Genomic DNA, 26,762 nt, shown 5'->3' with positions numbered 1-26,762 from the left:
CTTTTCTACTAGAGTCTGCTAACCGGCCTCATGTATTACCGTCCAGAGGACCCTATTAATTACCTAGAACTGTGTCTGCAAAGGGTTCGGGATTTAGGGGGACCTGAGAATGTGCAGTGGGACACTTTTCTGTGTCAGAATTTGCCTCCTATTAATGGAAATCAGGGAAAGAAAAGCACACAAAAATCTGGTAAGTACAAGACCCCATTCACACATCGCAATCTACTGTGCACACATGGCCTGTAGGGCTTGTACAACCACAAGAAGAAGTCCTCACCGCCATCTGCTATCACTTCATCCTACATAGTTTGCTTTACTCATAGTAGTTGCTGACTTTTCTCTTCTCCTCCCAGAGGGGTCGCACATGCGTCGCCACGAGCGTCTGCCTCCCATCCAGTCCCAGTTTTCGATTGACAGCGACTCGGATATGACAGAATCTTCAGGGCTCATTCAAGAATATGACGTCTTTGACCCCAATAGACCTCGACCTAAAATCATCTTTGTCATCGGTGAGTACGGACACTGCCTGGCAGGGATGGCATGCTGCTTTTAAAGAACCTCAGACAGATTTCTTCAAAGTCTGGAATGGCAATGTCCTATTAGAAACCATCCAGATGTGATAAGCGAATGACTGAATGACCCCCAGACCTCCTTTAAACTTCCATTTGGTTCCCATATAAAGAACTTACATGTTATGGCTGCTGGTCATGGCTGATGGCGTTGCCTATCTCTTCTTGCTGTCTGTGGCCATGACCAGCACTACGTGCCTTCTGTGTTCTGCAGCACACACCACATCTTCTATCAATTCCCCAGTGCCCATAGTGTGTGTGTGTGGTCTGCCTGTTTCCTATGGGGACTGCGCTTTTCTGTCTCCAGCCAATTGGGACAAGTCTCTGACAGTTTTGGGCACCCTTCCCCATTAGCAGGTGCCTGAGCAATTAGTCCAGTTTGGTATGTAAAGGTGTTGTGCTGACTGACTCCTGGTTTGATCCATGCTTGTTCCACCCAGCTTTCCCATCTTCTCCTCTCCTGACCTTGGCTTGTTTTTGGACCATACTATACCTTTCTCTTCCAACTCTTCCAGTTCCATACTATGGCTACCCTCACCTGTTTGTGTCAGCCACTACAACATCGTGGCTACTTATGCAGTAACATGTCCCTATAGATCCCGATTGGTGGGGTTAAGGGTGAATACCAGGGAAACCCCGTTGTTGCTCTTGAAAGTAACCCCAAGTCCAATCAGTTTGTGGCACAGCGGGGTCACACCTGCAGCCCTTATGTTATGTGTATGCAAAGCAGAGCGTCTCTCCACACTGATGGATCAGATTACCAATTCCCTCCTGTGACAACACTTGGCTTTAGCAATGATGTGTCAAGACGATAACTGACTGCTGCAGCTCATCACTGACCTTAGTGGTGTTGAATTGCTATTGCTGGAGCAGAAAGAACAGAGAGCGATGTCGGATCCGGGAAGGGTTAGCATGGGAAGGCCAAGTAAGGTGAGTATTAGGGTCCTTTCAGACATGGCAGAATCTTCTACTACAGCCAAATCTGCACCAAAATGTATGTTTAAAAAGGGGATTGTGCTGCCTTATGGCCAACTGTCCACGGGCGATGAGGTGTCCCGCGGCGAAGCTCTGCTGCGGGAGACGCCGCCCGGGAGCAGGAGCCGCCGGCGATGCTCTGCCAGTCAGCCCTATCTAATAGACAGGCTGACCGCGGAGAATCAGGGCAATTCCGCGAGCGGAGAATCGCAATGATTCTCCGCTCATGGACAGGTGCTGATGCTTTCCATTGCAACACTATGGGAAGCATTGGCCGGCCTGATTCGCCGACGGTTTACCGCCGGCAAATAAACTGCCATGGACAGGGGGCCATATTGCTGCGGATTTCATGGGTCAGATCTGCAGCAATTCTACATCAAAATTTGCATGTAAGTCATGGGAAATTTGGTGCAGATTTGGCTTTGGGGGAGTTTTCTGCCACATCTGGAAGCACCTTTACTCCTTTTCTGATTTTCTACAAGAAAATAACTTCATGGTCCCAGAAAACCCTTTAATGGTTATTCTTCATCTTGTATGGATTGGTTTTCCTAACCAGGTTGCACTGCGTTTCTTCCGTTTCTAATGCTCTAGGTGGTCCGGGCAGCGGTAAGGGGACTCAGAGCACAAAGATGGCCTCCCATTTTGGCTTCATGTGTATTTCCGTTGGAGAGATATTACGCAATCAACTAATCCATCACGCCAGCAGTGATCGCAAGTGGGAATTGATTGCCCAGATTATCTCTAAAGGGGAACTCGCCCCACCGGTATGTCATTGGTTTTTTTTTCATTTTTGTAGACAAAAGAATAAAAAATTGCTCCATGCAGAAACTTACTGGCCACGTCACCGTGGCCTCATTTAATTGGACACCTACTCTAGCCAGCCGTTCTTCTTGAGAATCTGGGTTTTGGCCATCAGGACATAGCCTGGAAGCAGAGGAGATAAGCCGCTGGGACACTCCTCCATTGGTTGGTTATAGGGTTCTACATTTAGTTTCATTGCTACTGGCGCACATACCAGCTCTTTTAGCCCCACGGACCATAAAATAGGACTCTGTGATCTCTGTATGCCATAATTAGGTAAATACACTAAATGATTACTGCCTTAAGAACACCTACTCAATAATGGGTTGTTCCACTTCTTTGGGCGATCATGGCTTTCAAATGTCAAGGAACAGATTCCTCTAGATGGCGCAGAGAGTTAAGGCAGCAGAATGCAGTCCTAAGCTCTCACTGACCTGAATGTTGCAGGTTCAATTCCTGCATGGTTCTGGTGGAAGGTTGACTTATCCTTCTGAGGTTGCTAATAAACAAATAACAAGTCCATACTCAATGTGCCTATTGGAGCTGGGAGCAGCTCTCCCAGCATATCCCATACATGTTCAATGGGGTTACAGTGAGTTTGGAGGAGTCAGGGCAGTGTTCTTCCAAAAGATAGAGCGTTTTGTCTGGTCGAAAGATAGCGCTGCAGATGGAGAAGACTTCATAAAGATATACATGGGTGCAGATGGTCAGTTAACAGGTTCCTGTAGTGTTCACCATTCAAGGATTGTGGTATGATGACCAATGGTCCTAGGCCATGCCAGGAAATGCTCCCCAGACCTTGACACCACCATCACCGGCAATGTTGAACCCCAATGGTGAACCCATGGCTTTATGTGGTTTTCGCCAGATGTGGACATGGCCAACCATATGATTCAGCAGGAAATATGATTCTTCTCTCCAGACAGCCTTCTGCAATGTTTCCACTGTCCATTGATGTCTCTCCTGGACCCATGTGAGACATTGTTGGCGATGATATGGTGTCATCTGGGGCACCCTTGTTGATCGTCAGCTATTGAACTCTAGTTGACTCAAGGTACGCCACATGGTCATTGTGGAAACTTGTGAAACTTCCCCATTGTTGTACTGTTAGGTCAGTTGATCCACTTTGGCACTTCATTGCTGAGATACCAGATGTGCCACTAACATTCGCCTCTTCGATCAACCAGACGTGTGATCTTCTGTCGGATGTCTGGCCATGGTTCAACCAGTCTTGGTACACTCTTGATACCGCGGTTCGGGAACAGCCAACAAGTGCGACTGTTTCAGAAATACTGGCACCACACCTCCAGGCACAAACAATCTGCCCGAGGTCAAAGTCACTCAAGTCACCCTATCTGCGGAGAGATCAGCACATTATCTTAGAGCAGACTGATGCGGCGATCACGTGGCACCTCGTTACTGATCACAAGTTGTCATGCGCCAGCTGTTCCTAATGCAGTGATTGTTCAATGTACATAGGTGTTATATTCATAAGAGTGTGATAAACCCATAGAGATGGGTCCCTATGGCCCGTTCGTGAGTGGGCACTGTCCTCTGTGCTGAGTGGCACGCTTATATTTTGCAACCTCTTTAAATAACATTTCACTGCATTATAACTGTGGCTAGGAAATGAAATACTGATGCCATTTTCCCCTGATGCAGCGAGTACTATATGCTTCCATTTAATTAAGCTAAGCTTGGCATAATAGCGTGCCAATTATTCACAATGTCACTAAAGAGACAGGGCACCTTCCACGCCTCCAGCCGAATTATCACTGAAATGTGTCGCTTGTTAAAATTATCCCGACGTCATAGTGCAAGTGACATAAAAAGGAAAGGTGGCAACGGCATATCGCATTATGGGATCTTGGCACAGAGGTGGGTATAGCATCTTCTGGTGCCAGCTGCATGTCCTTCGGCTGCATGTGACTGTCATGTCAGGTGATACCAAAATCTGCCTCGGAGAAAGTCTGTTGGATTAGATTGGGTGAAGGTGGAAAGACGATAATTAGGAAGCTTCCTAATGTGATAGAGAGGTCTGTGCCAGGCAGATGGCTATCACTAGGAATGAAACCAGCTTACGTCAAGGGCAATTTAATAGCTTTCAAAGTGTCAGATCTAATAAATATGATCCAATTTCAGAAAGTAGCGGTAAAAGCCGTCCGTTTCTTGTGGTCTGGACCATTAACTTATCAGTTTTCATAAAGCTAATTATTGCAAATAACACAATTACGGATTATAAATTGATGGTTTTGAAAACGAGCCGGATGATTTTTGAGTCCGCAAAGCGATAACTATTCCATATACACAGACACGTTTATTAGGCAACTACATTATTTACCCCTTGAAATATCATCGTTTCCAAAGTGGTTCATCCCTGCGGCTAAATGCACTTCCCTTACCATCCAAAAGCCACTCAAGGGGCTCTGCTGCCCTGTGCAATACCCACTTACCAGCTGAGCTATAATGAATGCTTAATGCTGGCTAACATAGTTGGTTTTGATGCTCCCTCTAGTGGCATGTAGGAGTCATTGCAGCAAGGTGCTAAAGTAATTGAGTATACAAGGAATTAAAAGATTGTGCTAGGTTTAATGTAATCTAATCACCAGACTGATATATTTAAATCAGAGCATCTATTAGGGTCCTTTTAGACGGGATGATTAAGTTCCCGACAGTCGCTCCAGGGATAATTGCTGCTGTGCTTTCACAGAGGAGCAGTAATCCTTCAATGAATGGAGGCGGAGTGGGCGGCTGGCTGGAGGTCATATTTGACTCGGATATTTTCTTTGCTCCCTATATTCAATCAGTTGCTCGCTCAGGTCGCTTGCACCTCAAGAGCATCTTCAGAATCTGCCTTTTCTTATTGTGGAAACTACAAAACGCTTGTTGTCGCCCTGATCCATTCCCATCTTGACTATTGTAACCGCTGATCACGCTTCCCCTCTCTAAACTCTCCCCTCTCCAATCCACCCTAAATGCAGCAGTCGGGCTCATCTTTCTCTCCGATGCCTCCGCCCTGTGCCAGTAACTATACGAATGCCGACACCCTGTGCCAGTCACTACACCGACGCCTCCTCCCTGTGCCAGGCACTACATCAGTTGCCCATCCACTATAAAATACAATGTAAATTCATAATTCTCATCCATAAAGCTCTCCACAGTGCTGTATCTCCTCCCTTATCTCTGTCTACAACCTACCTGTGCTCTGCATTCTGCCAGTGATTTTAGACTAAGTTCCTCCTTAATCTGAACCTCCCACCTCCCCGACTTTCCCTGAGCTGCACCAGTTCTTTAGAATGTGCTACCCCAAACTATCAGGTGAATCTCCAATACCCAAGTGTGTCCCAAAAACAAATCTTTTGACGAAGGCCAATCACATCTAACTTATTTCTGTTTAACCATCCTCTACATTCTCCCTCTGAACCCAACCCCCATTCATTTCACAGTATACCCCACACCCCTCACACCCTAATTTGCTTCACATATGTAAGTACACAGATACCGGCTGGTGAGCGGCCCATACAACCTTAGGCTGGTTATACACACTGCATGCCGGAGCCCGCAGCGGAATTCGATCCTGTGCCTGGCCGGCATCCACGTGTACCGGACTTTTCTTTCTTCTTTCTGTACTGCGGATGGTCTTCATGACGGGCCGACGGACATGCCCAGTACAGGTTTTTTTTCTTTAAATCCTGGCTTTTCCCCCGTCATCTCTAGGCATTGGCGCAGAATCCGCGACCTTTCCGCAAAGCCATTGCAGAAGGGCCGTGGGTCGGACGGCTTCCGTTGACTTGGATCTTTGACATCTGACATCCGCCTGCAAGCACCCGATTGTAGATAACTCTGATCGTGACTATTAACTCTTTAAATACCACTGTCAGTTCTGATCGCTGTGGTGCTATCTGGCTATCGTAGCACCTCGGGGCCTTCTGAAGGTCCGCAGAGCTGCCATGATTGTTAGCCTATTAGGGATGAGCCTGTTGCATGTTTTAAATAGGCAACCTGTTAAAATACAACAAAACGCAACACCAAAGTATTGCATTATACTGTATAAGCGATGAAACGATCACAAGCTCAAGTTATAGGGGACTAAGAAAAGAAGTAAAAAGAAGTCAAATAATGATTTTTTAAATTATTATAATAAAAAATATTAAAAGTTAGAAAAAAACTTTTCCCAGCTTTAGCATAAAAAACATTTTAAAAAATCTAAAAATTGGTATTACTACTAGAGATGAGCGAGTATACTCACTAAGGCACATTACTCGAGCGAGTAGTGCCTTAGCCAAGTATCTCCCCGCTCGTCTCTAAAGATTCGGGGGCCGGCGGGGGGAGGGGTGCGGCGGGGGAGAGCGGGGAGGAACGGAGGGGAGATCTCTCTCTCCCTCTCTCCCCCTCGCTCCTCGCCGCAACTCACCTGTCACCCGCGTCGGCCCCCGAATCTTTAGAGACGAACGGGGAGATACTTGGCTAAGGCACTACTCGCTCGAGTAATGTGCCTTAGCGAGTATACTCGCTCATCTCTAATTACTACATCCATATAGTTCCAATTAATTACAATATCACATTACTAAATCTGAATCGAACTCCGTCAGAACAACAATGCAATGACAGAATTGGACTTTTTCAGTCTCTCCATCTTCAAGGAAAAAAATTGTATAAAAAGTGATTAAAACGTTCTATGTTCCCCAGAATTGTATCAGTGCAATCTATAGGTTGCCCCGCAAAAGACGAGCCGTCATACAGCCCCATCAATGGAAAATCAAAAAAGTTATGGGGGTCAAAATATAGCGACAAAGCAATAAAAAAAAAAAAAGCCCACCCCAAATGGTGCAATTGTTTTTTTTTTCCATTTCGTCTTTTTCCCAATTTTTAAAAGTCTTCCAACACATAAATGGTAGGCTAAATGGTATAATTGTAATACACGACTCGTCCCGCAAAGAACAAGCCCTCATGTAGATAGGTCACCGGAAAATAAAAAGTTATGATTTTTTGAAATAATTTTTGATGCCAGAACTGCAGAATATGACCCGTACGAGGGAACATTAATGATGCCTGGTCATGAAAGGGTTACTCAGCTTGTCTGCCAGGTGGATCACATCACTAGCTCCATAGCACATTTAATGGAAAACGGCCCATGAGACTATCGTGCGAGCACCCTCTTATACCCACGCACCACTACCACCACTATTGGAACTTTGTCTCTCTTCAGATATCAGTAATAGTCTCTGGGGGTCCGATCTCTAGGACCCCCATAGGTCATGAGAATACAGGCACCGCATCACTAGTTCATGACCATATCCCCTTTTCCTGCACAGCGACATGTCCGGACTCCCGCTGTATAGACAGGTGAATATGACATGGCAGCAGGTCCATGCACAGCATGTGGCCCGGGTCCAGAACTTTTTAGAATGGGAATTCTTCTTTAACCCTTTCCAATCCACTGTCTGACCTCTGAAGACATTATGATTTAAGGCTGTACAGCTCCGATGTTGGAAGATGTCCGTCGGGGTTCTCTTACTGTATGTTGTCAGCCTCTCTGCTGTCAGAGCCTATCCAACGTGTCACTCATGCAGTACTGGCTTTAGCCAGCATGTAGCGCTGTTGTGTAACAGCAGAAAAAGAGTAAGCCCCCTAGGAAAACCAGGATACAAATTGGATTGGAAACGGTTAAATTAAATATATTTCTCCAAATTTAGCTTGAAAGTCTTACAATGCGGCCAGCAACCACAGCCGGGCAAGTAGCCATCCTGGAAGTACCACTAAGGGCTCAGTCACACGGGCGTTTATTGCCGCGATTTGCGCATGCGCATGCGTCCGGCGATTTTTTAAAACCATTGCTTTGCAATGGTATCGGACACATGAGCGCTTTTTATGCGCTCGTCCGATAAATTAGAGAACAGAAATCGCAGATCGCACCTATCTGTGATCTGCGATTCCTGTTCTCTTCTCTATATGCGCTCAATGGGGCCGGCGGCAGCAGCGCCGACCCCATTGAGAATATATAGAAGACAAATCATTCTTCTCTGCCACAGCTGGAACAGCTGTGGCAGAGAAGAACGATGTTTGCCCATTGAATTCAATGGAGCCGGCAATACAGCCGACTCCATTGAAAGCAATGGGCTGCCGGCGTGCGCGGGATGAATTGTCGGGAAGGGGTTAAATATATAACCCCTTCCCTGCAATGCATCCTGAAAAGTGAAAAAATAAAAAAAAAGGATGTACTCACCTGCTCCCAGCAGCCTGAGATCCCGGCGGCGGTCCTGCAGTGGGTGTGAAGGGGGTGTGACTCAGGCTTGCCCCTGATTGGCTCAGCCTGATCCAATCAGAGGCTGATCTCAGTCACACCCATTCATGGCTGTATTGCCGGCTCCATTGAATGCAGTGCGCTGGACAGCTCCGGCCCGTTTCTAATGAAACGCGGCTAGGAGCAGATTTTCGGACGATTTTTGGGCCGATTTTTCGGCGCCGGTCACGCGATTTGCGCATGCGCATCCGTCATGCGATGCGCAAATCGCGTGAAAAAACGCCTGTGTGACTAAGGCCTAAAGGCGATGGCCCTGACCAGCCACAGATATGCGGAAGGCTGAAGAGGGGCAGGGCTCTAGGTCCCACCAAGATGGGGCCCAGATGTATGGGAGTCTGACACAAATTTACTTGTTCCGTCCCTTTTTTTATCCAGGAAACCACAATTGAGGAACTAAAACAGCAGTTTATCAACCATCAGGATGCCACCGGCTTTGTTGTTGATGGGTTTCCCAGGGACATTGGCCAGGCATTCACCTTCGAGGAACAGGTAAGTGTAGCGCACATATGTGTAGTACATGATGCGATACGTCACGAGGGACTTGCTAACTGATTTTGCTGCCTGTAGATTGGCATCCCAGACCTGGTGATCTTCTTGGCGTGTTCAAGCCAGCGTCTACGGCAGCGATTGGAAAGGCGTTCAGCGCAACAAGGACGACCCGATGATAACGCCCACGCCATCGACCGACGACTAGAGACATTTAAACAAAACCTTCCTCTGATTGTCAAGTATTATCAAGACAAAGGGCTCATCGCGAGGGTGAGTGCTGCACTTTACATTGTAGTCTCTTATCCTGCACTATTACAACCTAAAGTGATCTTCCCACCGGCTAGTAAATATACGAACATGGCCGGGCGCTTCAGCGCAGGACTGTATGCGTAGCTCCCACTGAAGTGAATGAGAGCTATGGATACAATGTAGCACAGCATGATACTCTGAGTTATGGAAACATTGTAGCACGCCGGGCCATATTGTTTCCGTTGCTCTCATTCGCCTAAATAGGAGCTACGAAAATAGCGTTGGTGTGCTCGGCTGTGTCCGACAAGTTACCTGAAACTCAAGCCTGCGTTTCTCCAACTTGGTCCTGAAAAGCCTTGATGGGGACGCCCCATTAAAGGGGTATTTCCATCTTTTAAAGTGATGGCATATTGCTAGAAAATGCTACCACTTTATGATGAGTGGGGGTCTAAATATTGTTATTCCCATCGATCCTGAAAATGTAGGGGTCGTAACGTTGATTTACTGCTGTGTCATCTTTTATGTTCTCCCTACACAGCGTCACTCCGTGCATCTGGCCGTACAGGGAACTGCAGTGCAGTCCAATCACTAGAATCAGACGGCGCTGCAGTGGATGGGTGCACTATGCATGGAAAAATAGTGGAGAGGATGCTGAGGCACGCTCAGGATCGCTGGGGGTACCAGAGATCATACGCCACTAATCATGGAGTGTATACTGTCTTTGTGCCATTACGTCATAAGATGGGAATACCCCTTTAAAGGGAACCTGGCATGGATTTTATGCTTACTGAACCGCAGAAAGCTGGAAATCCAAACAGGACCCCCATTACAGGAACCTATGTTTTAGGCTGCCTGTCCACAGGCGTTGCGGTATCCCGCGGCAGATCTCCGCCGCGGGAGGAGCCGCCGCCAGGGAGCAGGAGTCGGCAGATGTATCTCTGCGGTGAGCCTATCTGACAGATAGGTTCACCGTATAGAATCGGGGCAATTCGCAGCATGCTGCAATTTGCCAGTTGTGAGCGGAGAATCGTTATGATTCTCCGCTCGTGGAGGGGGGGGGGGGGGAATGGCAGGCAGGGATGATTGCTGCGGTGAACGCTGTGAAAATTCGCCCGTGGACAAGAGCCCTTACTTGGTAACACTGTGGCCTTTTAGAGTAAACATACCCTGTTTCCCTGAAAATAAGACCTACCCTGAAAATAAGCCCTACTCTGATTTTTTTTTTTAAGGATTTTTGGGGAGGCACATTACAAGCACGATGTACACGCATGTGATACATGGTCATTTGCAGGCAATCAAATACATCGCCTTATGCTGTTTGGCTCATGCTTGCATGTATGCATTGTGTAATACGCGAGCACAAAAAAGAACGCAGCATGTTCCATTTTGCCGCATAATATGCACATGAGAGCCCATTCTTCTCTACATTGCACAGAGGCGATGTATATATGTGAAGTTGGGAAGTGACATTGCAGGAAATTTAAACAAAAGAAACAAAATCAGGAAGACTGTGTGAGATACACTGTCATGCGCAGTATAATATCGCCGTTGAATGTGGCAAGAGGCCAGCTCCACAGCAGTAAAACCCTGTGTGAATCACGCAGGGTTTTACATATATGGTTAAGTGAGCTTGGCCTTAATCTAACGGACAAGTTTGTGATCATGCAATAGAAAAAAAGCGCAAAACAAGCCTGCCCCCTACTGGCCTACTTTTGCCATACACCTGGCAAAAAAATTGATTGTCTTGTTCCACGTGTTGCTAATCCTTCTATCATCACACTACACTCCTCAGATCAGTCTAATGGGTTTCTGATTCACTTTTGATGAATAGTACAATTCCCGACTATATATAAAGATGAAAGCCCTCACTGACTGACTGGCCACTAATTCTCTAACTTTCCATTGTTGTGCAAAAATGAAATTTGGCACAAGCATTCTTTAGGTCCTAAATGAGGAGAATGGGAGGGGTGGCACATTCTGCAGACGGACATCGGTACATGCAGTCTGAGGAGAATCTGAGGCTCCTCTATGTGTATAGATATTTTATTCCTCAGTTCCTCTAAAGTAACCACGACTTCATAAAATTTTCCTCGTGAACAACACCTAAACATCTGTACCAAATTAACTCAGGCGAAGCGGGATATATCGGCTAGTATAATATGTAGACTCCTCCAGCCGCTGGTATAGAGTCATTCAGGCAGACAGTTCTGTTCCCTCCATTATTTCAGTTTACGGCTCTTCCGAGTTTCGCCATCTCACACAATCGCACTAATGTGACTCCCGCTGATTCCATTGTTTCCGCAGTTTGATGCAGATAGAGAGGAAAATTGCATCTTCAAGGACATCTGCTGCGCTGTGCAGGGTCTGCTCTTCCCGGACGGCCTGGGAGTGGAAGGTGAGTGGGACGCAGATGGCGTATCGTTCATTATTTACCATTTACCTCCCGTGCCAAATGGCTTCTTTAGTTTCTTATGCTCTTTGTGATTCCTTCTGTGTTTTGCAGAATTCCGCCCACGAAATTTCCGTGCTTCGATTTCTGATGAGCCGTCGTCACCCAGGGAAGCAGAATGCAAAGAGCAGGTAAGTTGAGGCAGATGATATAATACATAGGTGTATATAGAATATCAGCATCTAAAGGACACCCGTCAGCAGGACTGCGCCCACCGGACGGCTACACAGATACGATTACACCCGCCTGCACAAGACCCCTGTCGCCGATCATACTGCATGGAAAAAAGACCAACTGAAGTTTTCATAACTTAGAGGCTGCATGCCAAGTGTCCAGTGGGCTTTCATGAAACCGCAAAGGGTGTGACGCTTCAGATGTAGCCCCCCCTACCTGTTGATTGAAGTGGCTATAAGGGGGCCAATGCTATAGTTACATAATGGACATGCTCCCTCTCTGCGCTGCCTAAGGCCTCATTCACATGGAAAAGGGGAGGAGGGGAGGGAGTTCTGCCGCCCCGCTAAACCCAGCAGCACTGTGTCCCCACGGGGATGAAGGGAAGCCTCACAGCGGGGGAATCCCTTCATCCCTGTGGCGGGGCTTCCCTTCATTTCTCTCTCCAGCAGCACATCTTTTCAGCCGCTCCCGGCCGTGTTAACGGATGATAGCACGCATCTGGCATCCGGGAATTTATCACACAAATGGCACATTCACGCGACTTTCTGCAGCGCCAGCCATGATTTTTTTGCGGATTTTATTGTAGATTTTGATGCGGATCTCAGGCCGGTTCCACATGCGCAATTTTGTAGCAAAGTGACAATACTACAAATCACATGTATGTGGAGCCCATGCTTTCCTATGGGTTCTTTCACAAGAGCGATGTTTTGTAGTCTGCGACATTGCGAGAATACAAAATCGCAGCATACTCTATACAGTAGCGATTTGCAATTTTTTGTAGCCCATGTTTCCCTATGGAGCCTTCCTTTGTGTTGCATCACATCACACAAAAACGTGGTTTTCGTGCGGTGTTATGCGATGCAACTTTTACAGTAGGAAATCCTACTGTAAAAACCCTAAAATAAGCCCTAGCTGCATAAAAAAAAACAATACATCACCTAAGAGGCACTGTCATCTCCGGCGCAGGTCTCTTCTTCACCTACAGCACTCATCTTCAGTCTTCTGGCAGCCCTTCCTGGATTGGAAGGATCAAAAACCCCGCCTCCAGGAAGGGATGGCTGTGATTGGTTCACGAGTGCCATGGCTTAGCCAATCAGAGCCAGCAGTTCATGAACCAATCAGAGGCATTCAATGAATCCATGAATGGCTGTGATTGTTTTTTTTTACGAAATTGCACATTTGCGCACCTATGGGGCTCTTGGTGCACTAATATTCAGGAAAATAGAACAGCACTTGTTACCTTGCATGTGTGAGGAATGCATTCACATCAATGGGCTCCATTCTCTGCACATTGCGCATGTATATTTTGCGCACGTAGAGGAGCCATTAGGCTGTATGCATACTGGCGACTTTCCCATGCGAGTTCTGTCTGATTCACAAAAGCGTTTTTTTCTTTCGGACCGATAGTCTGAGTTGGAATAATCGCTGCACGTCCTATTTTTGTGCGATTCTTCTTCATGGGTCCGACATTATGTTCTATGTGAGTGTTAAAAAAAAACGTGATTTTATGTGATTTTGAGGCGGGTTTCCCGCATGCATTTTCTGCGTGTGAGAAAAGATAGGATTTGCGCTATCCTTCTGCGTTTGGCACAGGAAGCTGCCATAGAAGTCAATGGAAGGTTAATAAAAAGCAAGAGGAAGGGTGCGACCCGGCGGACAGCGCAGGGAAGAGAAAACAACTGGCCCTCATTTAGGCCACCAATGCCACGGAAAGGGAGTATCACGCGCCCAGGTGAGCGCACAAAAATTACAGCATTATGCGCAGGCCCACGTGTAACAGCCTGACTATTGCCATCTCTAAACCTTGTTTATGCGTAAATACGCTCCGGTGCGGCAAGGAATTGCTGTGATCTGACAAGTCATACGGCGCTTAAAGGGACTTGTTTTGCGTGTAATGTCGTAGGATCGCGTCCCGCACGTCCCTCCATCTACCTGATATCACTACTCTATGTGCACCTTTATATTTATGCTCTTCAGCCGGCAGGATCTATATATACATATTACGCTCCGCTCTGACCCCGGGAATGACCTTGTCCTTGAGCGCTCACTTAAATGTGTGAAGAAGATGAAGGCGTCTTGAGTGTACAGAGATGTGAAGAGGCGGCTCTCGGGCACACTTGGGGAATGAATCACCGCGGCTGGCAGGGTCATTCCAGCACTTTGATAAATTGTCTTTTAATCGGCATTGGATAACTTTGAACGCTCGGAAGAAGCAAATCGCTTTTACAAGTCAGGTTATTGCAGCTTTACAATCGTATATATATATATATATGTGTGTGTGTGTGTATTATATATATACATATATATATATATATATATATGAGGTCAGGCACTTATGGAGCCCGGTGACTGATGAACTGGCACCATTTCCAGATGATCAGAATGATAGTAAACAGCCGATGTAACTTGGTTTCCCTCCACCCGCGGCAAAGATTTAGTTTGGCATTCCCCTTCCCTTTGTGGCCCCCGCAGTAATAGTGTTCCCCTTGTGGCCCCCTGTAACATTAATGCTCCCTAACGCCACCCTCAGTACTCTATGCCCATACTGTGAATTATATTAAAAGGGTCATCCAGCTAAAACACATTTTTCCAGTTCCTGTACCCCTCCCCTGATTTCCTGTCACACTCTAGAGGTCTCCTGTGTATTGCAGTTACTTCCATGCAGTGCATCCCTTCTGTCTGATGCTTATCAGGCACCATCTTGATGCTAAGATTTTTTACTTCAGTTTCACATCCATCCCATGATGCATCAGCACAGCATTAGGGCTTATTTCGACGTGCGTATATCGGCCGTGTTTTCACGCCCGGCCGATATACACTGGCTCTCTCTGCAGGGGGAGGAGGCAGGCCGGGAGCAGTGCACTGAGCTCCCGCCCCCTCTCCATCCCTCGCCACTTTTTGCAATGGGAGGGGCGGGATGGGGGTAGGAGCTCAGAGCACTGCTGCCATCCCGTTCCGCCTCCTCCCCCTGCAGAAAGAGGCAGCATATATTGGCCGGGCGTGAAAACCCAGCTGGTATACGCATGTCGGAATAAGCCTTTAGCCTGCAGGGAGCACAGTTTAATTATCATTAGCGCCTGTATTTCACCTAAATAAGTTACAGCTCATAAGTACACAGTTGGAAGGATGAGCTGTGATCTCCTCTATGGTAACTGTGTGGCAGGAGCTTATTTTACCACAGCAGTAAAAGAAATAGCAACCAGTCACATGGCAGCTTTCATTTCACCTCAGCTGTGTAAGAAATGAAAGCTTTAGCAACCAATCACAGCGTAGCTTTTATTTTACCTCAGCAGTATAAGAAATGAAAACTGAGCTGTGATTGGTTGCTATTGGCAACAAAAATTACATGGGAAGTCGGGAAATCTCTCTAATTATTCCAGTATTCGTCGCCGGGCGCTGAAGAACGCTCATGCAAAATTTCACTCAAATCGAACCAGAATTGTCATCAGTATACGACAAAAACAAACAGATTTTGCGTTTTATATATAGGATGGGCCATTGCAGAAAGCGCGACGTTCCGACAGACTGACTGCCCCGTAATGCTGTGACCCCGATCTGTTTCTTTCGATGATTTGGAGGGGGTGCTCTTCCGGCCTTTTGCACAGTGAGGGGTGCGCTCGGAGCTGTCCCTCACGCACCCGCCGCCATTAATGTAATTCACAGTACAGCAGTATTTACGCCGCGAGTTCCTTCTGGTTGTGATATGGACATAACTTGTTCAGGAAAGAACCCATTATTTTCAGTGGGTTTGTACACATGGGCGATTTTTCTCTCGGACTGAGAATCCGAGTCAGAAAAATCACAGCATGTAATATTTTGGGGTGTTTCCTATTTAAGAATTGCTCATTATTTCCTATGGGAGTGTTAAAATCAGAGGCAGCTCTCAGCTATTGAATGACAGGTGAGAGCTGCCTGTGATTGGTCCCTGTGCTCAGCCAATCAGAGGCAGCACTCACTCACCCATTCATGAATTCATGAATGGGTGAGTGAGAGCTGCCTCTGATTGGTGAGGGCTGTGACCAATCAGAGGCAGCCCATTCAGCCCATTTAGCAGGCGGGGATTTTAAATCCCCGCCTGCTGAATACTACACAGAGCAGTTCAGGAGAACTGCCAGCCGGACGCGGCTGAACTCCGTCTGCAGGGAAAAGGTGAGTATATATATATATTTTTTTTTTACACATTTTAGGATGTTTTTCAGGGAAGGGCTTATATTTTTAAGCCCTTCCCAAAAATTCATCCCGCGCTCGCCAGCAGCCCATTGCTTTCAATGGAGCCGGCTGTATTACCAGCTCCATTGAATTCAATGGGCGAACATCGTTCTTCTCTGCCACAGCTGTAACAGCTGTGGCAGAGGAGAACGATCTTTAAGTATATGTTCTCAATGGGGTCGGTGCTGCTGCCGCCGTCCCCATTGAGCGCATATATAGAACACAGCGAAGCGCAGAACGCAGATAGGCGCGTTCTGCGATTCGTTGTGTCCTATAATTCATTGCACATCCGCATAAAAAGCGGACATGTGACCGATCCCATTGGGATGCATTGGGTCTATAGATCTGCAGATCGCAAGCGCGTCTGCAGATCGGACTTAAAAACGGTCGTGTGACCGAGGCCTAAAAACGCATCTACAGTGATGTGAATTGTGAGTTTTTATCACCGAAACGCATTTAAAATCTTAGAAAAATGCAGAATTAGTCTTACCCGCTAATTCCTTTTGCATACTGACCGCACTACTGGAGGTTGCCCTTTGACCTCTCCGGGAGCGGTAGAAGAGTTTAGGAGGCTGCCTCCTTCACACTTCTCCGGTGACTTCAGACGGCCTTCGTTTCTCCAAAGAATTTCATTAGTATCATTTTATAACATAATATAGTGTTACGTCACAAAAATATAATCTGTAGCGGGTGGGAAATGTGTGCCGCCATGGTGGACTCAGGGAAAAGGAATTAGCGGGTAAGACTAATTCTGTATTTTCCATTTCGTCCATCCTGACAGCATTACTGGAGGTAATTCCAGATTGGACACTGGTTTAGGGAGGGATCTCAGCCTGCAGGACTTTTCTCCCAAAAGTCGTATCCTTACCAGACTAAGTCTAAACGATAATGTTTAGAAAAGTGTGGAGACGAGTCCATGTGGCCACCCTACATGTCTGCTTGCCCGAGGCCTCGGCCCTCTCAGCACACGAAGACGCATGGAATCTTACGTTATACAATAAACTCTTAAAACTAAACCTGAAATAATGACTCAGACCACCGCGTGGGATTTAATGGCCGCGGCATTTATTTCCAAATGGGTTTGACAATTAAATAACTCCATAAATTGAATCAAACTGATTAGCCTTGGCCGTACAAAAGCCAGACTATCACCATGAAATATAAACTCAACTGCTGATGCCCACCAGGCGGCAATCCCCCTTTTGAAAAATGCCAGCGACAGCCCTACGAACTCCACAGAAACAGGCAGGAGGGCGGGACAACTTGGATTTCTCCTCAGACTGAAGTTCCTGTCCAGCTGTTACCGCTTTATAATACCTCCTCTTCTTTTTTCCACACACACACCTGGCCAATCCCTGTCCTGTCTCCCGGGGCATCACTCAGCTGGCAGATTCCAGCTGTTCCCTCCGAAAATCAATTGCCCAATCAAATCTTGTCATCAGGGCTCAGTAAACCTTCGCCAGCATTCTGGCACAACCGTATAGATACCATTAAAACCTGCCTAACCTAACTAACTACCTCACTGCTCCAGATTCCATGTGGCCCTATGACCTTAATGTCCTATGGCCATACAAGAGCCCTAGTGGAATGGGCTTAAATCCCTGCTGGGGGACTCAAGTTCTTAGACATATAAGTCTCTCTGATGCACATCCTGATCCACCTAATTATAGTATCTTTGGTGGCCGCCCTTCCCTGGTTTTGGCCCTGAAATTGAATAAAAAGACTGTCAGATCTCCTAAATAATTGTGATGTCTGTATATATATATATATACATGGCATCATAGCTCGTCTAACATCCAAGTTAGGTACTCTCTCACACAGGCGTTTTTGTACAGCATTTAGCGCTGCGCTCAACGCTGTACAACGCTCCCATTCATTTCAATAGGGCTGGTCACACAAGCATTAAAACACAGCATTTTCAACGCTGCGCTTTGACAGCGATGCATGTTCTATCTTTGGCCGTTTTCCGTCCCACGCCGCCCATTGAAATGAATGAGCATCTCTAGCTGGTAACAGGGTTTTGATTTCCATGCTTCCAGCAAGAGATTGCTCTGATTGGTTCATCAAGCGCTGGCTAAGCAATCAGAGCCAGCCCTTGATGAACCAATCACAGCCATTCAAGGAACCAGATCACTTCTTTGTGCGCTCGATCCTGCGCGGTCAGCTACAAGACCTTCAGTGCTCCCATTGGGAGCTCTCTTCTATGTCCGTCAGAGAAGAAAAACACTAGAGGAGTGTGAGGCAGACAGCCTCTTAAACTCCACTTCCTGTCCCGGAAAGGTTAAAGGGCAACCTCCTGTAGTGCTGTCAGGATGGATGAAATGGAAAAACAAGTGCAATGTAGCTCTGATTTTCACGGACATACATTGCACCCACCTGTGTAAATACAGCCTAATGGGGATGAGGAGAAGTAGGCAGGCGCAGCCATCACGGTAGCTGAGCTGTGCGACTGCGTAGTAAGGTGCGGCTGCCCCACGCCATGCACACAGAGAACATTGCATCTGTTGCTACCTACAGAGGCACTATGTGTGTTCAGTCTGGTCAACAGCAGTCAACTAATTTCTAACTTGTTTGGGATGGTGCCCCCACTCCCATGTCATAATTGTGCCCAGGGCACATGCCCCACCTCCAGCTACACCCCTGTATTCCAAAGCTTCATACAGTATCTTCCACTACATTGTACTAAATTGTCATGTGGTTCCAGTCTTGCTAAACTATGACCAACGTCATGCCAGATTTGTTTGTAGTCCGTAACCATGGAGATATATTGGTCTGCGTAAAAGATGTATATCCAAAACGGTAAGAGATTTTTATTCAGGGTCATTTGTAAAGTTACTTTATTTTATATACATTGGAGCAATGAAAATGTTGTAAAATGTCTATATCCAGCCAGGTGCACAAAGACAGAGTTGTTGCAGCCAGATACTACTATAGCACATCCAAAACTGCACCAGAAAAACCGCATCAAATCCCTGGGTGTGGTTTTTACCGAACCTCAACCACCCCATGTGAATAGACCCTATGGCTGGATTCACACGGGCGTCAGCGCTTTTACGGTCGACAGCCAGCGACGTAAAAGGATGTGAACGGGCGCACAAATCTAACATTTGTGCGCCCGTTCAGACAGCCCTGGCACAGCGCATATACGCTGAGCCCGCAATGCCGTTGGGCAGCGGAAGACAGCTTAGCTCCACCCCCACCTCTCCCATTGCAAACAGATGGCAAGGAGCGGAGAGGAGTAGGGAAGGGGGTGGGAGTTTAGCAGTCACACTGCTCAATTCCCTCCCACCTCCCTTCTTCGACAGCTATCATAGGCTCCCATAGGAGTCTATGCAGCCGGCGGCGGCTTAAAAGCACCTGGCCGAAATGCACTTTTACGCTGCGGAAATACGCCCATGTGCACTGATGCATTGTAAACCAATGCATCAGAGGGGCAGCGTATATCGGTCGGGCTTAAAAACTCGGCCGATATACGCCTGTGTGAATCCAGCCTTACGGGGGAGACTGAAGGAGGATGGACAAATTAATCAGTTGACAAAAATTCAACCCCAGCTCAACCCCCGGCCTCTGTTATGAATGCAGATCCTTGAAAAATCAGCTGATGCTGCCAGGGAAACAGATGATCGCTCCAGTATATACCCCGTTTCCCTGAAAATAAGACATAGCATGATTTTCCAGAATTTTTGAGGATGCAAAAATGATTTTTCAGGCTTTTTGAGGATGCTTGAAATATAAGCCCTACTCCAAAATTAAGCCCTGCTAACAGTTAATTAAAAAAGTCAATTTAAATAGTGTCCAGGCAGCTATACATGTAAAAAAATTAAACCTTTTTGAACAAAAAATTAATATAAGACACTGTCTTATTTTCGGGGAAACACGGTACGTAGTATAACATGGTGGCTGTATTCTCAGGCACAGCAGGGACCCGCCTGTATGACTTCCATGTGTCCCAGTAGGACTGATGCAAAACACCCTTTTCCTGGTGATTTTACAGCATTCCCAATAATTGTTTCAAAGACCTGTATAAAAAGTCGGACATTGAGTTGCAGGAATGCTCCCACCCAAGAGGTGGCGCTGCAGAGGTATTGTTCCATCTCCCTTATTTGTAGCATTTGTAATGGAATTTTTTTAAAATGGAAAGCTTTCCGTTTGGTTCCGTTCCGTTAGGTTTCAGCTTTTTAACAGAACGAATAGTGCATTCTGCAGCGTTACGTGGAACCAGCATCGAGAAATCGGAACATGGATTTATCCCAAATTCGCGTGCAAATTGCATGAGCCGCATGAGAATATCTGTGACGGGCTCCTTCTGCAGCTTTTGAGACACATTTAGAAAGATTCGATACCCGTTCACTTATTTGGTAACTTTTCTTTATTGATTCATTATACTTTTAAATCACAGAGAAGGTTCTTTTCTGTCAAAAAACAATTTCTGTGTGGTCTTGTATAATACTTCTCATGATAGAGCAGCAGTTTGTGCTCCAGAGCTGCTCATTATACTTTTAAAATAGGAAGTTGCAACCACAGATGAATCATTTTTGAAGCTATGGAAAGCGGCCTTTGTATAAAGTATATATATCACTGAGGGGCACATTTACTTAGCAAGGTGTTTTATCCACCAGTCGAAGTAAAGATGATGCTGGTGTGAAGTGCGCTAAATGTATACTCTTCGTAAGGAAAATCGCGCCCCTAGAAGAAGTTGTAGTTTTGTTGCAAAACTCGTCCTGCAGCTCCATCTCAGGCAGATATGTAAATGATGAGAGTTGTGGTGATTAGATGAACGGTCTTGCCACTTGAGGCCCTAAAAGTGGTTCCCCCCTTGGCCTATAAGAGGCTCTCGGAGGCTCCTTGTGTGTAGTGGCCTCTTCTTCTGCTTGTGTGGAGCTTGTTGACCACTAGATGCCTGAGGAGAGATGTCACCCCGTTATCAGGGTCTGAGAGGGTCGCATTATAGGGATGTGTGAAGCTGGATGGTGGTATCGATAAATTGTCCCCCACAGGCCGTTCTGACCAGACTGTCAGGAGGTGTTGGGACCAGTGGATGTGTGAGGGCACACAAGGCAAGCAGGCTCAGGAAGCCTTCGATAGACCACCAGTAGAGAGGATTATCTTATCCGACAAGAATGAGCAGCTCACACTGTTATATTGTCCGGAGACAGGTGGCGCCATTGTTTCAGGCCCCTGTGTCTGTCATAACCATTTCCAGGCACTTGGCTGCAAGAAATTTGGTCTCACGACGTCCATTATGGTACTGTCTTCGACATCTACCATTTGCAGTGGTGTCATGAATGACCAAACTGGACGCTACGGAGTGGAACTAGGTTGTCTTCATCGACGAATTCAGCTTTAATTTTGGCGCTGATGACGGCCGTGTTCATGTCTGGAGACCTCGGAGTGAGCGCCTCAATCCTGCCTTTGCTGTGAAGTGGCACACTGCCCCCTGCTGGTGTGATGGTCTGGGGGGCCATCACATATGACTCTCGGTCCCCCCTAGTAGTGGTATGAGGGACAATGACAGCTCAGCGATATGTTCAGGATATCCTGCAGCTACGTGTGCTCCTCTAATGGCGGCTTCCAAGAGGCAGCAGGATAATGCTCGGCCGCACACACAAAGGGGTCACAGGAGCCCCCACAACATTGTCACAATTCCGTGGCTGCCCCGTTGCCAGATTTATCGCTAATAGAACATATATGGGACTATCTGGGATGCCAACTTCAACTGCCAACAAATTTACACGATCTAGACGTTCAGTTACAGTAAATGTGGAACGATATGCCGCAGGATACCATACAGAACTTGAATGCCTCCATGCCCACCCGTATCACATCTTGTATCCCAGCTAAAGGTGGTACAACAGGGTACTAGAGCCTCCATTCCAGCCCCTACCACATTCTGCATCCAAGCTAGAGGCGGCTCAACAGGGTATTAGAGCCTCCATGCCCTCCCGTATCACATCTTGTATCTAAGCTAGAGGCAGCCCAAGAAGGTATTAGAGCCTCTATTCCCACCCATTTTGCATCTTACATCCAAACTAGAGGCGGTACAACAGGGTTCTGGAGCCTTCATGCCCTCCCATATTACATCTTGTACCGCTAGAGGTAGCCCAATAGGGTACTAGAGCCTCCATGCCTTCCCGTATCACATCTTGCATCCAAGCTAGAGGCAGTACAACAGGTTACTAGAGCCTCCATGCCTTTCCATATGACATCTTGCTTCCAAGCTAGAGGCGTCCCAACAGGGTACTAGAGCCTCCATGCCCTCTCGTATCACATCTTGTACCACTAGAGGCGGCCCACCAGGATATTAGAGCCACCATGCCCGCCTGTATCATATCTTGCATCCAAGCTAGAGGCAGTACAACAGGTACTAGAACCTCCATGCCCACCTGTATCACATCTTGTATCCAAGCTAGAGGCGGTACAACAGGGTACTAGAGCCTCCATGCCTTCCCGTGACACATCTTGCATCCAAGCTAGAGGCGGCCCAACAGGGTACTAGAGCCTCCATGCTCTCCGGTATCACATCTTGCTTCCAAGCTAGAGGTGGTACAACAGGGTACTAGAGTCTGCCTTCAAGGGTAAGTTTTCCTCAAAATCCATTTGGTGCAGATTTTGACATAGTTTTTAACGTGGATTTGGGTGTGGATTTCACCTCCCCATTTGAAGGGGTGGACTCCACACCAAACATCCGCTGCTATTGTAGTGGCCCAGAGTTAACGGGGCCACTCCATAGTGTATGATTGCATTTGTCTCGAGCTTATGTATTGTCAGTGTCTTTCATGTTCCATGAATATGATGTGTATTGCACTTCTGCAGCACTGAATGAATTAACTGTCTGGTATGAGAGGATGTCTGAGAAATGTATCTTGTTGTTTGTCATGTGATCGTGCATCACAGGTATGAATGTAAGGTATTTGCAAGGGTGTTCCTTCCATTCTGGTAGTCAGTCAATCCGAGTCAGTCTGAGCTGTGAGTGAACCACACAGACAGCATCGTTTCTGTGTGGCTAGGAAGGGAAGCGGATGGGAGGTAACCCCAGCCTTCCCTGTGACAGCTGTACCCAGGAGATGGCAGTGGTTTTCTAAACCACCGTTGAATGGAGAGCAAGTGGAACCGCCATTGCAGTGTGGAGCATCTGCCCAACGTGAGTGATGAGCGGTAGAGAGTTGGAGAGAGAGAGAGAGAGAGAGAAAGGAGTTTTGTACTGAGAACAGAGCCCTGCAGATAACTAGGACTGTAGATTCCTCTGCACACCTGTGATTTCCTCCCTGTCGCACAACTTGGTGATTTTTGCACCAATTTTCCTGCTGGCATGAGTTGATATTGTTATTTGGACTGTAAATAAGTTTCTGCAAGTAAAGGAGCACTGCCGACTGTTTCCGGCTTTCCTTTTTACATGTCCCTGTGAGGGTGGACCCTTTATTTCAACATCCGGATTCACCGCAGAGGATGGAACGGTGGCGTCACCCGTGACAAGAGACTGTTAAGGTAAACCACGTATTGGGTTATCGCTTTGACTTTCCCTCAGTTACTTGGACAGGTCCCATGCTACCCTCAGGGTTAGAGATGGTAGAGTCCCGTGACAAGACCCAAACTCTACCCCGCTGTCTCCTAAGCTGAAGGCCCGCTCCTTGGACAATACAGGGTCGGACCTTTATGGCATCACAAACAGGGTGATTCCTTTGTGCCTGTACCGTAAAAACGGAGAAGGAACGCATCTCTGCCATTTTCTGGCCACGGAGAAAAGTAATTGCCCGTGTCCAAGCTAAGAAGAATCACTTCCGGTTCTAGGCCCTCTGAGATTCTCTGAACATCAAGGACAAGATCCCTCCAATCCTCTGAATTACTTTAAATAGTAAAGGACAAGATCCCTCCAACACTCTGAGTCTCTAGGAATTAAAGTAAACACGATTGCGGGTCCTCTGAGCCTAAAGACCCTAACCTGAGTGGCGAAAACTGAGTCGTCTGCAGAAGATGCAGAAAGAAAACTCGAGTTCATCGTTCCAGTCTGTTATATGTGGCAAGGATGCGCTACAAGTTTAAAAGGGACTGTGTTGTGTTATTAGACCGTGGGGAGTTGCCCGCATTGCATAGTGAGCAACCAACTACTAATGTGGACTTAGACTGTTTGCTGGTGCAAGATGGCGCCCAGCGTTCATCTTCTTCTTCACCTTAATCCAAGCCTGCAAAGATTTCCCGCCTCTCTGTTCCCGCCGAGGCTGTAAGAAAAGTAGGAGGGGTGGGGTCAACCCTACCACATAGAAATGTCTGGATCCAATCCAGTTCCAGCAAACTGAGGACAGCCCAGGGGAGCAGTTATACAGCTCGGTGAGTGTGTGTCTGGACTTGCCTTCACAGACTCATCAGGACTCCGCAGGAGAGGACAGGTCTTCAATACACCACCCTGCGTTGTGTCCTCCGCCTAAACCCCGATTTTCACTGAGGGGATGAGCCTGAGCTGCAGGGACTTGTTGCAAGTACTTCCACCACGTCTTCACCGCCCAGGAAGAAGGCTCTGGGACCGCGGCCCGAGGACTTGGTGCCCACCAAAAAAAGGTCACCTTCCATCTCCATCTCGTCGTCGGAGGAACTACTGCTGGAGCCACCAGAGGAGTCCCCTCAGGATGGATGCCACAAGCCGTACCAGCCGTGGATCGTTATCCATGAATACAATCTTGAAGCGAGAGCGGCCATCCCTCCAACACTGCGTCCTTTTATCTGGGACTTTGGAGATCCAGGCATCCGGTTCTACTTCTTGGATGCTTGTCCTTGGAAGCCTACGTTGGCCTTTCACCAGCACTCCAAGTTTGCCTCCTTGCACAGAGCCCTGGGAGACTGTTCAGGACTTTCCTGTTTCATGGTGGCAGTCGGACTCAAGCTACTCTGAGCTGTTTTATCAGACCCTAAACGTAGAGTCAGAGGACATGGAGGTAAGAGTACGAGACCCAGATAGTCCGTCCTACTCTGCTTCTATTCGAGTGAGTTCATGGAGCAGTATGCCTACTCCTACGGGCTAGAGCACCGACTCGGAGGTAGAAGAGCCCATGGGAGGACCAGTACTTCGCAAGATTACTTGGTGCTAAGAAGGACTTTCATGTCTTTGGACTCTCTTTTGAGAGACTCTTGCTTTGTCCCTAGGAAGTTCAAAAAGAAAAGGACTCTTAAAGTTTTCCCCCTTTGCATAGATATGTATATGGAACTGTTTATGGTGCTTAAAGTTGAAAGTGCATGGCTTATGACATTCTGCGAATTTTTTTTTTTTACACAGCAGGTCAATATCTGAAGTGGATTTTTTCTGCAGCGTGTGGACAAGATTTCTAAAATTTAATTCCCATTGCTGCTATTTAAACGCTTTGGATTTTCCATGCGGGAAGTCTGCACGGAAAATCCATAGCAAATCTGCCACATGGGGACGTACCCTAATGCAGCACAATTGTGCGACCACTGTGTTAGTGCATCACCCATCAGAGAGTCTCTTGACTGTTACTTCCAACGCCTTCTCGCTGCCGTTCCTCTGTATGTTACCTCCACAGTCACACTACTATGGTTTCTGTACTTAGTGATAGAAATCCCTTCTACCACGGTTTACAGTAATTACAATGGAGAACGCAGTGTGGCTATAATATACGGTAAGGCGTGCAAATGTCAGACCCCCTTCCTCCAGCGTGTCTGGTGCTTTCCATCTCCGTGTCTGACCTTCTGATTCCCAAACTCGCTGCTGATACTGCAATGTGACCCGACATTTGAGAAAGTCAATCCTAGCTGCAGAATACATAAATTATAATACATGTGTAGTTTCCTCCCCAGCCGTGTTATATCGGTGTCTGCAGGCTAAGGGTTTATTTTCATGTGCTGTCCGTGTTTGCAGCAGACTGCCCATGGGTAGTACCCTGATCCATTACTGTCAATAGGGCTATACGTTTTTTTACACGGACTGCTGGTCTGTGTTTAAAAAAAAAATTGCAGCATGTCATATCCTGGTCTGATTCCGGTCTCAGACCTCAGTCACCCATTCAAGTCAATTGGTGCGCAAAATAAACGGAGCACTCATGGATGACACCTGTGTGCTCTGCTTTTACAGATCATTGCTAAGCCTCTTTCCATTTTTTTTAACATGCAAGAAAAAAAATGGATGACACAGAAGTGAGCTAAAGGACGGCTTCAAACGAGCGTATGAGCAAACACGCTCGCCTCAGCGCAGTGTATCCTAATTCTGGCCTGTCTGAAAGGGCCCATTGGCTTCTGCTGCAGTCAAGAAGCTCAAATATGTACATGCAGCTGATCCCCCGACATGTTCCATCACCAGCGTGGCATGATCAGCGGTTTAATGACTAGTGATGAGCAAGTATAGTTGCTAAAGGCAATTGCTCGAGCGAGCATTGCCCTTAGCGAGTACCTGCCCGCTCGAGACAAAAGGTTCGGGTGCCGGCGGCGGGCAGGGAGCTGCGGGGGAGAGCGGGGCGGAACGGAGGGAAGATCTCTCTCTCCCAGCCGCTCCCCACTGCTCCCTCCTGCTGACTGCCGCTACTCACCGCTCCCCCGCGCC

At 47.2% G+C, this 26,762-nt stretch overlaps 1 protein-coding gene across 1 annotated transcript in view; it reads left to right on the top strand.

Annotated features, from left to right (window-relative positions):
* Positions 1–25,103, top strand: part of LOC136581038 (adenylate kinase isoenzyme 5-like) — a 31,115-nt gene extending 6,012 nt beyond the window's left edge. The window contains exons 2-9 of the mRNA XM_066582029.1: positions 13–190; positions 354–509; positions 2,136–2,308; positions 9,025–9,138; positions 9,217–9,408; positions 11,692–11,782; positions 11,891–11,967; positions 24,681–25,103. Coding sequence (XP_066438126.1) covers positions 13–190; positions 354–509; positions 2,136–2,308; positions 9,025–9,138; positions 9,217–9,408; positions 11,692–11,782; positions 11,891–11,967; positions 24,681–25,103 — 1,404 coding nt within the window. The remainder of the gene's footprint in view (positions 1–12; positions 191–353; positions 510–2,135; positions 2,309–9,024; positions 9,139–9,216; positions 9,409–11,691; positions 11,783–11,890; positions 11,968–24,680) is intronic.
* The last annotated feature ends 1,659 nt before the right edge of the window (positions 25,104–26,762 follow it).

This window comes from Eleutherodactylus coqui, chromosome 10 (assembly GCF_035609145.1).
Source record: "Eleutherodactylus coqui strain aEleCoq1 chromosome 10, aEleCoq1.hap1, whole genome shotgun sequence".
NCBI classification, from domain to species: Eukaryota; Metazoa; Chordata; class Amphibia; order Anura; family Eleutherodactylidae; genus Eleutherodactylus; species Eleutherodactylus coqui.
The sequence above is the reverse complement of the archived record's forward strand: the minus strand, read 5'-3'. Positions and strand labels throughout refer to the sequence as shown.